Here is a 13684-nt window from a genome sequence, read left to right as displayed (position 1 = left end):
TTTGTAGTAGGGTAGATGTCTAGACTCTTAGAGACGAGATCTTCCCATACAATACATTGAAACGGTCACGATTTCATCATCGACACTGTACTGATAGGCGGAGTATCATCCGGACGTCTCCGACTACATCCACCCATCATATTGTCAACTGTCAAAGATGCTCAGTTCCCCGTGGAAACCGCACGGGCCAATTCTCCGGATAAGCCGAGCCAACATCCACTCGGAAGTTTGACAGCCGGATCACCTTTCTAGAGTCCAACAAATGGTACGATAGCAATTTGCATTGCTTGGCTACCAGTAAACTGCGTCGTTATTCATATTCTATGGGCTGGTTAGTGGCCGGCTCCTCCGGGCATTCATTTTCACTGTACCGAAGGTTTGGAGAGGTGACTGATGTGGCGTTAATAATTTGTGGTTTGCAGATTGTCTCGCTGTGCTTTTTATGCGGTCTAGATTATCTGAGTTTGTTGTGAAATTAATGGTACGGATACGAAGATGTAGCTTGTCTTCGTCTAGAATGGTAATGCTTGCTCCCTGGTGCTACAGTAACTTTTTGTTCTTATTGGACTTTGGGAAGATTGAAATGTATTCAATGGTGGTGAATTACCACTACGTAGTAGTACTTCCTGAATAGTATATATATAATCGAAGCAAGCACGGTGACTTGAAATTTTAATCCACAGGCACGTGCCTCATACTATGGCCATGAAACTGGAGATGACTACATCATTGCAGCCAGGACCACATGTTAGTAAATTGTACTATTATTTTCACAACCATCTAAGAGATGACGGAACATCGAACACACGACATCTCAAGGGTTCGTAATACAATTGCCATCCAGTTAATATGGGTTTGGACCGTTCTGACTATCGAGCGGGAATGGCACCCGCCTCACCTTTACAAAGATCGGTACCTGGTGCTAGTGATTTGAGCTAGCCATAACCTGCCTAGCGACTGCTCAAAGGGGCAAGCGCCGTCTGACAAATTGGCTGCAGCGCATGTGGGATGTTGCCAAACGAGCCATTCTCGTCAGAATCGGGACACGGATGTACGGCGTGGAAAATACGCGCGGATACGAGCGATCATCCAGGGGCAGTTGAATTGTCTCCTCCGCATCAGCCATCCTCCCGTGCAGATTTGATTCCTACTTACTCCGTACAAGGGTTTGCTTAAGATTCCCACGTAAGCCCACAAATTGCAGGGTGTCGGTCACGAAAAATATTATCATTTGACCTGCTGTTCCTAGATCCTAGTAATATACTAGATTTCTACGATTGACTATATTATACTCTTGTTTATTTTCAAAATCTGTTTTGCGCTGTGGAAAAACAAAGACTTTAATCATAATATTCTGCCGATCCTGCACATCGGGGGCTTCCTGCGTCGCCGTACTGCCAGCGTCCGGCGTTCCGGCCAATCCAGAGCGAGTTTGTCTGCCCTCGCCAATAATTCTGCCCCGAAATTAGAGTTGCGTCTCCCCTGGATTCGCTTTCCTCTTCTTTTCCCTCCGCCGTCGCCGCTCTTCTCCTCCTCCTCCCTCCTCTCCTTCCCTACCCCGTTGGAGACCGTTATACCGTCTCAATTGATCAATCAGATCATCCGACATGGCCTCTGTCAACGGGAGCTTCGTCTCCCCCTCGGCTGATGCCGTCGTCTCCCCCAGGCTCTTTGAGCCCACCGGTCTGGTCGCCTCCGTCCTCGAGGGCTTCACCGTTTGGAAGGCCTTGTTGACTCTGTTCGTTGCCGCTGTCATCTACGACCAATGTACGTCTTTTCTCTACGCCAATTTTTGAGGTTTGGGGGGAAAATCACGTCTCAATTCTAACCGTTCATATAGTCCGTTATCTCTGGCTCAAGGGCTCCATTGTCGGCCCAGCATGGAAGTTGCCTTTCATGGGACCTTTCCTTCAGTCGGTGAACCCCAAGTTCCACGAATACAAGGCCAAATGGGACAGCGGTGAATTGAGCTGTGTCTCCGTCTTTCATAAGTAAGTAACCTTTTGCGACATGTTCCGGGTGTGTCGCGAGGCGCATAGCTGGAAGAGGCCAGATTCTAATTTATCTGCTTATAGATTCGTTGTTATCGCATCCACTCGCGACATGTCGCGCAAGATCTTCAACTCGCCCACCTACGTCAAGCCTTGTGTTGTGGATGTTGCGCACAAGCTTCTTGGTGCCGACAACTGGGTCTTCTTGGACGGCAAAGACCACGTTGAATTCCGTAAAGGTCTCAACGGTCTTTTCACTCGCCAGGCTCTTTCCTTCTACCTCCCTCGCATGGAAGAGGTCTACAACGAGTATTACGCCCGTTTCTTGCGCATCTCGAAGGAGAACAACTTCAAGCCTACTCCTTGGATGCCCGAATTCCGTGAGCTCATGTGCGCCGTGTCCTGCCGTACTTTCGTTGGTCACTATATCACCGAAGAAGCTATCCAGAAGATCGCCGATGACTACTACATGATCACTGCCGCCCTGGAGCTGGTCAACTTCCCCTTCATCCTGCCTTACACCAAGGCCTGGTACGGCAAGAAGGCCGCCGACATGGTTCTGGCCGAGTTCTCCAACTGTGCTGCCAAGAGTAAGGCTCGCATGGCTGCTGGCGGAGAAATCTCCTGTATCATGGACGCGTGGGTCAAGGCTCAGCAGGACTCCGCCAAGTACCGTGAGAAGATCGCTCAGGGTATCCAAGTCGACGCCAGTGAAAAGCCCGCCCAGGTTTTGCGTGACTTCACCGATTACGAAATCGCCCAGACCGTCTTCACCTTCCTGTTCGCCTCCCAGGATGCCACTAGTGCTGCCTCTACCTGGCTGTTCCAGCTCATGGCCGACCGCCCCGATGTTCTTGACAAGGTCCGCGAGGAGAACTTGGCCGTTCGCAACGGTGATATCAAGGCCCCTCTGACCATGGAGCTGCTTGACCAGCTGCCCTACACTCGTGCTGTCGTCAAGGAGACTCTGCGTTACCGCCCTCCCGTTATCATGGTTCCCTACCTGGTCAAGAAGGACTTCCCCATTAGCGAGAACGTCACCGTGAGCAAGGGCTCCATGATCATTCCCTCGGTGTGGCCCGCCTGCCATGATGAGGAGGCTTACCCCAACGCCGACTCTTTCGACCCTGATCGCTGGATCACTGGTACCGCCGAGCAGCAGACCAAGAACTGGCTCGTTTTCGGTACCGGTCCCCACTACTGCCTTGGTCAGACCTACGCCCAGCTGAACCTGATGGCCATGATTGGCAAGGCCAGTATGGAGATGGACTGGGAGCACACTCCCACTCCCGAGTCGGAAGACATCAAGGTCTTTGCCACGATCTTCCCTCAGGTATGTTTCCTTGCGCTATACCGAAACGAATCGAAAGCTAACGAAGTCCAGGATGATTGCCTGCTTGCATTCCGTCCCCGCCCTTGAGCGTTTCTGCCGTCTTCGCTAAAGTACTAAAGACGTCAGGCGCTGCAACGTCAGTTATGCCGGATTCTCCTGCCTTGCTGAAAAAAGCAGGCGCCTGCTTCGTGACTACGGGCACCCTCTTCTGTCCTGGTGATAGAATGGCTGCAGGCATTTTTTCTTTTGCCTTTCTGAAATGTAACTACTTGTTAGTATTGTTTTTCCTTTTTCCAAATCCTTTCTGAACATTTTGGATGGGAGTTGCGGACGGTCGACCTTTGAGGTACGGCCACTGGCCTCTGTCTGTTGGAGGCACCGACGCCGCGGACAGGGTGTCTGGAGTAACATGATATCGAAACGATCCATCTGCGGTCGTCCGCTCCCGCGATGAGCGACGCATTGAAGGACATGTCATTTTTAGACCACGCTACCTAGACTTAATAATAATAATGTGACATCTGAGCTGCTAGCCAGGGAATAGAATACCATCACTAGCCCTATGTGAAAGATGTAGTTGAATAGGTTTTCTTCCACCAGTCCTTCAATTACCATGTCAGGATTCACATCCAGCCCTTGCCATCACTACCACGTCCCTTCACCAAACCATAGTCATCATGGTATATAAAGCCCATCACTCCCACTCCCCAAAGACTTTCTTTACTCCAACAACCCGACTCTGGTACAACATCGATATATACACTGCCCTGCAAGAAGGCCATCTCTCCAAGCACATACTACGTTCCCTACTCAGCTATATTTACCAAAAATCCACTGCGATAGCAATCTGCCCATCCAAACCCTACATCAAATAAAGATGCTTCCTCACTAACAACTACTGCCTACAAAACACCTACTCTCTTCAACAAATCTATATACAATATGCAATAGACAAAAGGCAAACCAACCGGCATGCTACCGCTCCCGTCTGCCCTCTAATGACATACCCTGAACTAGAAGAACACAAAGAAGGCATGTTTGGCGTCCCCCCCCCTAGTGGCCACTATGCTTGCGCCCATCTACCGAATAAAATACAAATCTACACAGTGTTCGTCCAAACAATCAACACAACCCTGCCAGAAATGCCGATCATCTGGACGGGTGCATATTAACCAGCTAGTATTAGCTACTAGGCTAGGTGGAAGTGAAAGGGAAGCACATGTGGTTCCTTTTTAAAGCCCTTACTGTCCAGAGATGGCTGGGATAGAACAAAAGCATGGACAAGAGATCTTTCTTGAAGCTTGTTGGGTGGCCGTCGATAACACCACAGGCTGAAGTATTACATATTGGGATATAGCATAGGACACTGCCGATGGAGATTCAGAAGTGGACATGCATACCTGTGCATCGATTCCAAGAATCGCTGCGATAATAAAGGTATCAGGCATCAACGGTGATGCCAATGTCGACAGTGAACGTGGTATTCTCGGTTATAGCAGTGATGTCGATGATAGCTGCAAGCATTGCCAAGGAGTATATTCCAATCACTCAAAGTAGAGAGTGATTCTTCTGTCGTCCTCATTGATGGAGGCACTGGGAGAACAATATTTCTAGAGATATTGGGATGGAAACAGGTCCATGGATTAATCCAATTATGTTGTTCCTTGACATCACTTCCTGAGTTTCTGGACATTGATTTTTCAAGGTTTGCTGCCTACTGGTAAAATGGGCAACTTTGGTCTTGATACTACATACGGGCAAGCCATCGCAATCATCGAGGGATCAGCCGAGTTTACGAAGTATTTGAAACTCGTGCGAGCTAAAATACCATCAGATACTATCACTGAACATTGGGCCGGGTCCTTGATGCCTGTGCTCCGTCCTTGTTCCTTTTCCTTCATTCAAATGCGGTATATCGATGATCATTCGTGAACGAAGAACGTTATAGGACGCAGAGGGTCGGCGATTAGTTCTTGCTAAAGCCTGAGCGGTTCCTTGAATGGCCACGGCTTCGCAAGGGAGGTGAAGCCGCTAGTTGAGCCCTATATACTACTAACTAACTATATATTTTCTCCCAGTAGGCTACTGCGTGGAGGAGCCCATTGGGTATAAGGTACGCTAAAGTCATATACTGCCTCGATCAGATCTCCTTTTTGGAAGATATACCATTGCGGATGGTTTTACCACAAATCAATCACTATATTCTACCTTGATACTGGTCTCGGGGACTCTTCTCTCTTTCTCAATATCTACAGGTACACATCAACTCTGAAAAATTCGCGTCTCCTTATTAAGTTGGCTTTCCTGCCATACAGTTAGTTCATCAGAACATGATCGATGCAAAGACCTCGACAGGAGCTCAACCATCACTCGCCGGGGCGGATACTGGGCGGTGACTTCGAAATTCATGCCAAAGACGAATGCTTGCACTCTTGCAACATTAGAAACAGGCACGTTCTCTGCATCCAGGTGCACAAAATGCGCGGATTGCAGAAGATCAAACTCCCCGTCATACAACTGGCGGCCGATACAGGCAGGCAGAGAGCATACTAGGCCCATTGGGCGTGGTGGTCGCTGGTGATTTTGAAGTAGGCCTGCCAAGATCAGATTCATCTGATATACTACAGCAGCGGAGCAGGGCTACGAGAGCGTATCATGAATACATAGAAGCCGTCCCGGTTCCTGGCCATCATGGTTGAAGTCGAGCAGGCCCACGGGCGGAAAAAAAAGATAGGATGATCACACTATCCAGGCCGAAATACGCATTCTCTTTGAATCACCGCTTGAAGAGGCCTGCATCTGGATACAGGTAGCAGAGGCAAGGGCAAAGTATGTGTGGAACCTGAGGCGATGTGGGAACAGTTTTCAACTCAGGAAATGCCGGTGCTTTATGGGGAACTATCCTCTATTCTATGAGTAAAGAAAAGGGATATCCCGAGAGAAGTACTGGCACAGGGCATCTCAGTAGAGGGATATGCAATGGCCGAGACTGGAAGGCTCGAACGTACGAAAAAGGGAAATTAAAGCAGCGAATGGAGAGTCAATTAGTCCATCTACCCATGGTATATTTATCTTCCACCATCACCACTACCATCACCATGTCCACCACGTCTACCATAATCAGCTTGACCAGTGGTCCACATCCACCACATCCACACGAAGACTGGACTTGAAAATGAATCACCAAGATATTATAAATCGCCATCGAGAACACTCTGTTCAGGGTCATTGAGGTGTCTTTTTGAATGTCCTGGAGAGTCCTGAGAGACACTATCACCCATTAATAATATTTATTTTCTCAATAACTATATATTTAACCCAAAAACAGATGAAGCCACAAATCATCTGAAGGAGCGCTGTGAGATTGATGGTGAAGTCGGGAATCTGATCAGCCGACTATAAAATCGAAATGCGCGCATTGACTGGGCAAAATATGATTTGCGTGACCGATAGGTTCTAGCAAAGAAAGAAGATTAGCACGCTCTTTTATTATGAACAAATTACCCTTTGAACTCACACTCCCAAATTCAGGTCTATCATTGCTAAAATCCTTTCATCTACAATTATGGCGTTCGGAATAGCAGGCCGGATTGAAAACCTGGTAATTGATATCCTCGATAGTAGGGGTAACAAGAGGCCACAGCACTCCGAACAAACAATATAGGTATTCTCAACTAGGATGCCAGATATCTCTAGAGCGCTTTCGTTTTACCTACCATCCCAAATCGTGTTATGCTATCCATGCTAGGATGAACAAAATATCATAGACACACCATGGTGGGGGCCTATGGTTAGCTACATAGTTGCTACATATGTGACTGCTATATTCCTTGGTCTTATGTTCTGGTGGTGGTGGTTATCTGTCCGGAATTGGTGGGTACAAACTGATGATATGATAGTAACCGACCCGTGCGTTCAAAGGATTACTGACTATTACTGCGAGCTTCCCCAGATGTCGGATTCAGAGGTCTCTTCCCAGCTACTGTGCATATAGCGGCGCATATATCTCCCCTGGACAGTCTCATTGCGTCTTAAATGCCACTTCAGAAGACAGTCGAAGCAAGCACCTATAAGTAACAGGGTAAAGTCCAGTTCGTTTGGGTTGACAACATGAAGCTATAGGAGTTGGCAGAACGATCTGATGGAATTGGCCCGATGGAATGGGAGACACACTGGCTCAAGGTTGTTCGCAAGACGGGTATAGGTTATGTGTTACCGAACTTTTCCAAATTGTCCCCCGTAAAGCGTGGTCCCTTCGGAATAGTCCGACGCGTCGGAAAATTGGCTTGCGAGCTGCGCCTTCCGCAGGATTGGGCGATCCATCCAATCATTAGCGTGGTGCATCCTGAACAGGCGCATGAGGATGAGTTCAAGAGTATGAGGCCGGACATAGCATCTGCTCCACCGGTGATGGTCGACGGTAAGGAGGAACACGAAGTCGATAAGATCCTACAAGTTAAAGCAGATGAAGTGCTGCTACGTTGGAAACAGCAAAAGTGGCGAGATAATGAGGAGTTCCAAGTGGACTGTACGGACGAACATCCCGCGAAGATATATCTTAAGGGCAGCAAGAATCCCCGCATCCCTAATACGGTGCAAAATGTCCTTCTTTTGTCTAGCTTCTTGCTTAATGGCACGGCGTTGAAGTGTTGGCAAACGGTTTGTATAAACCGTGCGGCTGGAATAATGGCCCGGGCCTTAGTGATGGGTGCGATGATTGCTGATGTTGTGGGTGTGGGGAAAGACATATATTGCACATGAGTACCTTTTCAGAATATTGCAAGAGACTTTCGAATAGACTGTTCAATCTTCGAATATATCTAAACATGTAGTATAGATCCATCTCTATATAAACTATAAATGGAAGGCGGTCAACACCGCAACTGACATCACCCGAAGCCGGACTTCCATCCGTCGGATATCGGCTGTCACTCTAAGCATTATCAGCTCGACAACTTTCTCAACTTGCCTATATCTAACCCAGACATATCAAGTCATCTTTATCTGGGGTAAGTACTTCTCTACACACACAATCTTCTATTCGAAAATCATACAGCCGATACCACCCAATATCAAACCACACACTAACTTCCGCAGAATACCCCCAACTATCTTCCCCATCCGCAACCGCATCAGCAACACCAACAACCTCATCTCCAACTCAGAGCTCAAAGCTAACAACAACATCAACAACAATGGCCTCTCTCCTCCCCCTCCGCCGGGCACCCACGTCCCTTCTCACCTCCACCTCCAAGCCATCCACCCACCTCGCCCGCTCCCTCCTCACCAGCACCGTTATCCCCTCCACCCGGCCCTTCACAACCAGATCCTCCACTTTCCTCCCCAACACCATCACCAAAAGGACCACTGCCATCAACCCTCACCACCACTCCCTGATTTCCTCTCCATCCATCCGCCAAAAAAGCACCAAAGACAACGACTCCCCCACCTTCCGCCAATGGGGCTTTGAAGACGTACGTCCCTACCACCACAATTCCCACTCACCCACCCAAACTAACAAAAAAGAAATAGATAACCGCCTCCCTCCCCAGCAACACCCCCAACAGCCCGACCCAAAAACCCATCATTCTAATCGACGTGCGCGAGCCCGCCGAGCTCTCCTCCACGGGCATCATCCCCTCGGCCGTGAGCGTGCCGCTAGCATCCCAGCCCGACGCGCTGTTCCTGACTCCGGAGGAATTCGAGACGAGGTTTGGGTTCCCCAAGCCTGGTGTGAAGGGGGAGGAAGAGGACGCGGATATCGTGTTCTATTGTAAGGCTGGGGTGAGAGCGCGCGCGGCGGCGCAGTTGGCGGAGCAGGCGGGGTATGAGGCGGGTCGGCTGGGGGTTTATGATGGGAGTTGGTTGGATTGGGCGAAGAGGGGAGGTAGGGTGGAGAGGTGGGAGGGGGATGATAATTAATTAAATCTTGGGATTATATGTAAGTGGTTGTTGTGTGGGTGGATGAGGGTGATGGATGAGGGTGATGGTTGTATATACTACTGAGTGTGTGTATCATGTGAATTACTATAGTGGTGGCGTATGTACTATTACCAGTACTTATGTTCTGGGAAAATGTCGAACAAACAATCAATTCAACTAGAGATCCATGATTATCATTAACAGAAAAACAAAAACCTAGGTATCGACCACGCTTTACTTTTCCAACCACCTCTTCTCTTCTCCCCTCTCTCCTCTCCCCCTCTTTCATGTCATGTACAGGCATCTTGCTTTTGATTGAAAGTCGTAGTCATTTCTCATGCAATGCTCTTTTACTTTTCTTCGTCAAATCCAAAGAATGCACCTATCATTTCCTTTCATTCTCCTCGCATGAAGCAGCACATGTCTCATCATCACGGCAAAGGAACTTGAAACCGCTGTACAATACCACGTATATGGCATGCCGGAGCCCGTTACCAAACGCCATAACCCCGCCACGCTGTACTCAAGTGAGTGCCCAGGGCCTGTGATCGATGGGCCATGCGTAGGGCTGGGTTCGGCATCCGGACTACAGAAGGAACGGGTAAGGCGATCATGGGATGTCAAAGACAGGCTTAAGCTTCTTGACGAGACCCCACTCCTCCATGGAGACGTCGGAGCGGTAGAACTCCTTGAGGGTGTCGATACTGGCACGAGAGATGTGCGAGTACAGGGTGTCCTTGTCTTCGAGCTGACGACCGTACATGGGCTGGTTGCTTCCCTCGATCTTGACGGCCACGGAGGGTTGACCCCTCTTGCAGACCTGGATGGGCTTGTGATCACGCTCAATCGAGACACTGTATGCGCAATCAGTAATTGGAAGGTAGGGATAACAGGGACAAAAACTTACACTCTACCAAGGTCGATAATTTCCTTAGCGCCAGTCTCAGGGTTAGCCTTGACAGCCGCAATAGGAGTGTGCAGACGCAGACTTCCTTCTGCGACATCAACACCAATGACGATGGGGTCCTTCTTGTTGAAAACAGCCACGGTCTTGAGCACGCAGGGGAAGACAGCAAGCATCTTGCTCTCCTCCTTGCGGCGCTCCGTCAGCTCAGCCATGTGCTTGGTGAAGTCATCGAACAGGTGGTAGATGATGTCGGCAGTGAAAATCTTGACGCCAACTTCATCAGCATAGGCAGCTGCTTCCTTGTCCACCTTGACATCGAAACACAGCATAACGGCGTACTCCTTAGCCTTCTCCAACATGGTACCAGCCATCATGACATCACGCTTGTACACAGGACCGATAGAAATGTTGGCGACGGGAATCTTGGAGACACGGAGGAACTCGAGCAGAGCTTCCAGCGATCCAAGAGTGGAGGCCTGCACGCTGACACCACGCTGGTCCCTGGAGACCTTGCTGAGCAGGTTCTCCAGATCGGACATGACCTCCTCCTCAATGTCCTCTTCGTCATCATCCGGTCCGACAACCATCAAACGAGAACCGGCAATGGCCTGTTCAAGGTCGTTGGCGGCAATCTTAACACCAAGGGCAGCCTTGACCTCCTTGTTGTGCACGTACTGAGACTTGAGACGCAGTTCCTTGAGAGGAGCCGGCGTCAGCAACGCTCGAATATTCGTTGATATAGGACCGTTTAGACCACACAAGACGATTCGATCACCCTCGCGGAGGATACCGTTCGACAGGACAACGTCAATGGTAGTACCGAGACCCTCAATGACCTTGACTTCAAGAACAGTACACTCAACCTCGGACAGGTACATCAGAGAGTTCGTCATACGCTCCTGGGTCAGAGTGGTCAACAGCTTGAGCATGTCAGGGATACCTTCACCGGTGTGGGCGGAGGTGGGCACGAGAGAGACGTTGCGGGCCATGGACTTGTTCTCGTAGAACAGCTCCGAGTTGAAACCCTGCTCAGCGAACAAGACCTTGGTGCGCTCCAAACGAGTGCGGAACTCATTCTGAACGCCCTTGTTCTGCAAGGCCAAACTCTCCTGGAAGCCGTTGTTGTCGATCTTCTTCCAGCCGTACAGACGATCGATCTTGTTCAGAGCGACGATGAAAGGAGTACGGCGATCGCGGAGCAACCTCATGGACTCAAGGGTCTGGGGCTCAAGACCGTGCATGATATCGACAACCAGGATGGCAATGTTACAGAGGGAGGAACCTCTCGAACGCAAGTTGGAGAAGGACTCGTGACCAGGAGTATCAATGATGAGCAGACCAGGGATCTTGAAATCAAACTGGCCATCCTTGTTCACCACGGCAGTCTTCTGACGCAGAGCATCGACAGGGAAGTAGGTAGCACCGATCTGCTGCGTAATACCACCAGCTTCACCTTCCTGGACGTTTGTCTGACGAATCTTATCCAGCAACTTGGTCTTACCGGTATCGACGTGACCCAGAATACAGCAAATAGGAGAACGGAGGTTGTCCTTGGAGCGCGCGGCCATAGCCTCCTCATGCTGCTTCTTTCTCCGCTCGGCGGCTTCGGCCTTGCGCTGAGCAATAGCCTTCTGTGCCGCGGACTGCTCCTCGTCCTCAGAGTCCTCGTCAGAGGAATCATCGGAATCATCCTCACTCTCATCCTCCTCAGCCTGCTTGCCGGCAGGCTTCTCGTCAGCCTTGCCATTGGCGGCGGGCTTCTCCTCTTCCTCGTCGCTAGGAGCATCCCAGCTGTCCTTCACTTCCTCGGCATCGGCAGCCTTCTCCCAGTCATCGAGTTCGCTCTCCTTTCCGCCAGCGGCGGCGGCGGCAGCAGCAGCCTCAGCCTCAGCCTTGGCCTTCTTCTCTTCCTCCTCCTTTCTTCTGCGCTCCTCTTCAGCTTCACGCTGCGCCTTGGCGCGGGCAGCAGCAGCTTCCAGGTCATCCTCCTGCTTCTTGGGCCCACGCTTCTTCCGGTTCTCGTAAACAGGGCGCTTCTTCTCGGCCTGGCCCTCTTCCAGACCAGCAACCTTACCGATACCAGCTGCAAGCATCTGCTGCATGCGCCGCTCATTGCGCTCCTTGGCTTCTCTCTGGGCCTTGGTGAGCAGCTTACCCTCCTTACGAAGCTGCTCCTTCTTCTCCTTCTCCTTCTCCTTCTTCTTTTGGCGGGCCTCTTCCCGCTTCTTCTCCTCTTCCTCTTCAATACGGAGTCTCTCCTCTTCAGCGGCTTGCGCCTCGGCTAACAAGCGCTCCTCCTCTTCACGCTGCTTGCGGAGAGCCTCCTGTTGCTTCTGGATAGCCAGCAGGTGTGCAGGGATCTTCTTCTTCTTGCCACCGGTCTCCGGAACGGGGGCAGCAGCGGGGGCGGGGGCAGCCTCCTCCTTCTTCTCAGGCTCGGCCTTAGCGGGCTGAGCCTTCTCAGCGGGGGCGGCGGTCTTCTTCTTGGCAGCCTAGAAAACGAGATAGACCTATTAGTTCGACACGATCACGCAATGATGAAAGAGCCGCAAAAGCGCAAGAAACATACCTGCTCCCTCTTACGCTGCTTCTCACGCTCCTTCTTCTCGCGCTCCTTCTCCTTCTTAGACTTCACACGGAAGCCACCCTCCTCCTCCTCAGCGGGCTTGGGCTCAGGCGCAGCAGCAGCCTTCTTAGGCTTAGCCTTTCCGGCGAACACATCGTCATCATCGAAGGTACCCTCCTCAGGCTGCTTGCTAGCGAAGTCGGCATCGCCGTTGGCCTCCTGAGTGGCATCCTCACCCTCAACGAAGTCGTTGACCGGCTTTCCCTTCTTCGCCTTCTTGTTCTTGTTCTTCCTCAAAGCGGCGAGCAAACCACCACCGCCCATGCCAGCATCATCGTCGGCAGCACCTTCTTCAGCAGCGGGAGCTTCAGCCTCGCCACCGGGAGCAGGGACGGACTCTCCGAGCTCAGCTTCCCAGTCCTCCTCTTGCCTCTTGTTTCCCTTCTTCTTGGGCGCCATATTGATAGGTGGAGGATTCGGTCGACCTCGCTTTTATTCCTTTAGTTGGATATGTAGATGGAATTAGCCTATATAGAAAGTGTTGAACCGTTAGTCAAGTGAATATAAGACGGTATTATGTGACCGAGCGACGTCGGCAGGCAATGAGGATGAATGCAGGTTGATGGTGGTAGTGCGCACTAACAATGAGGTATCAGCTTTCTCCGGCCCGCGCGATCTGCGGAAGGCAAAGAGTGGCGAAAGATAAGCCCGAAAAGAAAAAAATCCTTCCAAAGGGATCGTGAAGAATGGAAAGAAAAGAAAGAGCGAAAAACAAGCAACCGTTTTCCCCCCTGGTGGTCGATAAAGATCCAAAGGTTGGAGACTCGATGAGGCGGGAAGGACGAGTTGCCTTTGGGGTAATAAGAATTTTGGGCCGGGCGTTTGGTGGGGACAATCGCCGGATTATTATGCGAGAGGCCGCCGGTGGCCCGCGCTCTTATTGTTCGCGACTGGCACACAATAAT

At 50.5% G+C, this 13684-nt stretch overlaps 4 protein-coding genes across 4 annotated transcripts; 3 read left to right on the top strand and 1 right to left on the bottom strand.

Annotated features, from left to right (window-relative positions):
* Positions 1-1217: 1217 nt before the first annotated feature.
* erg5 (C-22 sterol desaturase erg5) lies at positions 1218-3857 on the top strand. Its single transcript, XM_025530126.1, has 4 exons — positions 1218-1767; positions 1841-1991; positions 2076-3324; positions 3376-3857. Exons 1-4 carry the CDS (start codon positions 1608-1610, stop codon positions 3409-3411), a joined length of 1596 nt encoding a protein of 531 aa, XP_025393331.1. The 5' UTR covers positions 1218-1607; the 3' UTR covers positions 3412-3857.
* A 3622-nt stretch (positions 3858-7479) lies between these two features.
* BO83DRAFT_443041 (uncharacterized protein) lies at positions 7480-8085 on the top strand (the record flags this gene model as incomplete). The annotated part of the gene is made up of 1 exon (XM_025536428.1): positions 7480-8085. One exon carries the CDS (start codon positions 7480-7482, stop codon positions 8083-8085), a length of 606 nt encoding a protein of 201 aa, XP_025393330.1.
* A 170-nt stretch (positions 8086-8255) lies between these two features.
* Positions 8256-9429, top strand: BO83DRAFT_413275 (rhodanese-like domain-containing protein). Its single transcript, XM_025534471.1, has 3 exons — positions 8256-8333; positions 8422-8798; positions 8857-9429. Exons 2-3 carry the CDS (start codon positions 8520-8522, stop codon positions 9244-9246), a joined length of 669 nt encoding a protein of 222 aa, XP_025393329.1. The 5' UTR covers positions 8256-8333; positions 8422-8519; the 3' UTR covers positions 9247-9429.
* On the bottom strand, positions 9405-13559 carry BO83DRAFT_328634 (putative mitochondrial translation initiation factor IF-2). The gene is made up of 4 exons (XM_025528169.1): positions 13363-13559; positions 12723-13246; positions 10154-12645; positions 9405-10100 (listed from the first exon to the last, which is right to left on the bottom strand). Exons 2-4 carry the CDS (start codon positions 13176-13178, stop codon positions 9857-9859), a joined length of 3192 nt encoding a protein of 1063 aa, XP_025393328.1. The 5' UTR covers positions 13179-13246; positions 13363-13559; the 3' UTR covers positions 9405-9856.
* Positions 13560-13684: the final 125 nt, after the last annotated feature.

The sequence above is a fragment of the Aspergillus eucalypticola genome, assembly GCF_003184535.1.
Source record: "Aspergillus eucalypticola CBS 122712 chromosome Unknown BO83scaffold_1, whole genome shotgun sequence".
Taxonomy (NCBI): Eukaryota; Fungi; Ascomycota; class Eurotiomycetes; order Eurotiales; family Aspergillaceae; genus Aspergillus; species Aspergillus eucalypticola.
The sequence above is the reverse complement of the archived record's forward strand: the minus strand, read 5'-3'. Positions and strand labels throughout refer to the sequence as shown.

Coding starts and splice junctions, on each gene's coding strand:
- BO83DRAFT_328634 (XM_025528169.1), bottom strand. CDS start 13,178: ATGGCGCCCAAGAAGAAGGGAAACAAGAGGCAAGAGGAGGACTGGGAA. Junction 12,646..12,722: donor AGCAGCGTAAGAGGGAGCAG/GTATGTTTCTTG, acceptor CTCGTTTTCTAG/GCTGCCAAGAAGAAGACCGC. Junction 10,101..10,153: donor ATTATCGACCTTGGTAGAGT/GTAAGTTTTTGT, acceptor TTGCGCATACAG/TGTCTCGATTGAGCGTGATC.
- BO83DRAFT_413275 (XM_025534471.1), top strand. CDS start 8,520: ATGGCCTCTCTCCTCCCCCTCCGCCGGGCACCCACGTCCCTTCTCACC. Junction 8,799..8,856: donor GCCAATGGGGCTTTGAAGAC/GTACGTCCCTAC, acceptor AAAAAGAAATAG/ATAACCGCCTCCCTCCCCAG.
- erg5 (XM_025530126.1), top strand. CDS start 1,608: ATGGCCTCTGTCAACGGGAGCTTCGTCTCCCCCTCGGCTGATGCCGTC. Junction 1,768..1,840: donor CGCTGTCATCTACGACCAAT/GTACGTCTTTTC, acceptor CCGTTCATATAG/TCCGTTATCTCTGGCTCAAG. Junction 1,992..2,075: donor TGTGTCTCCGTCTTTCATAA/GTAAGTAACCTT, acceptor ATCTGCTTATAG/ATTCGTTGTTATCGCATCCA.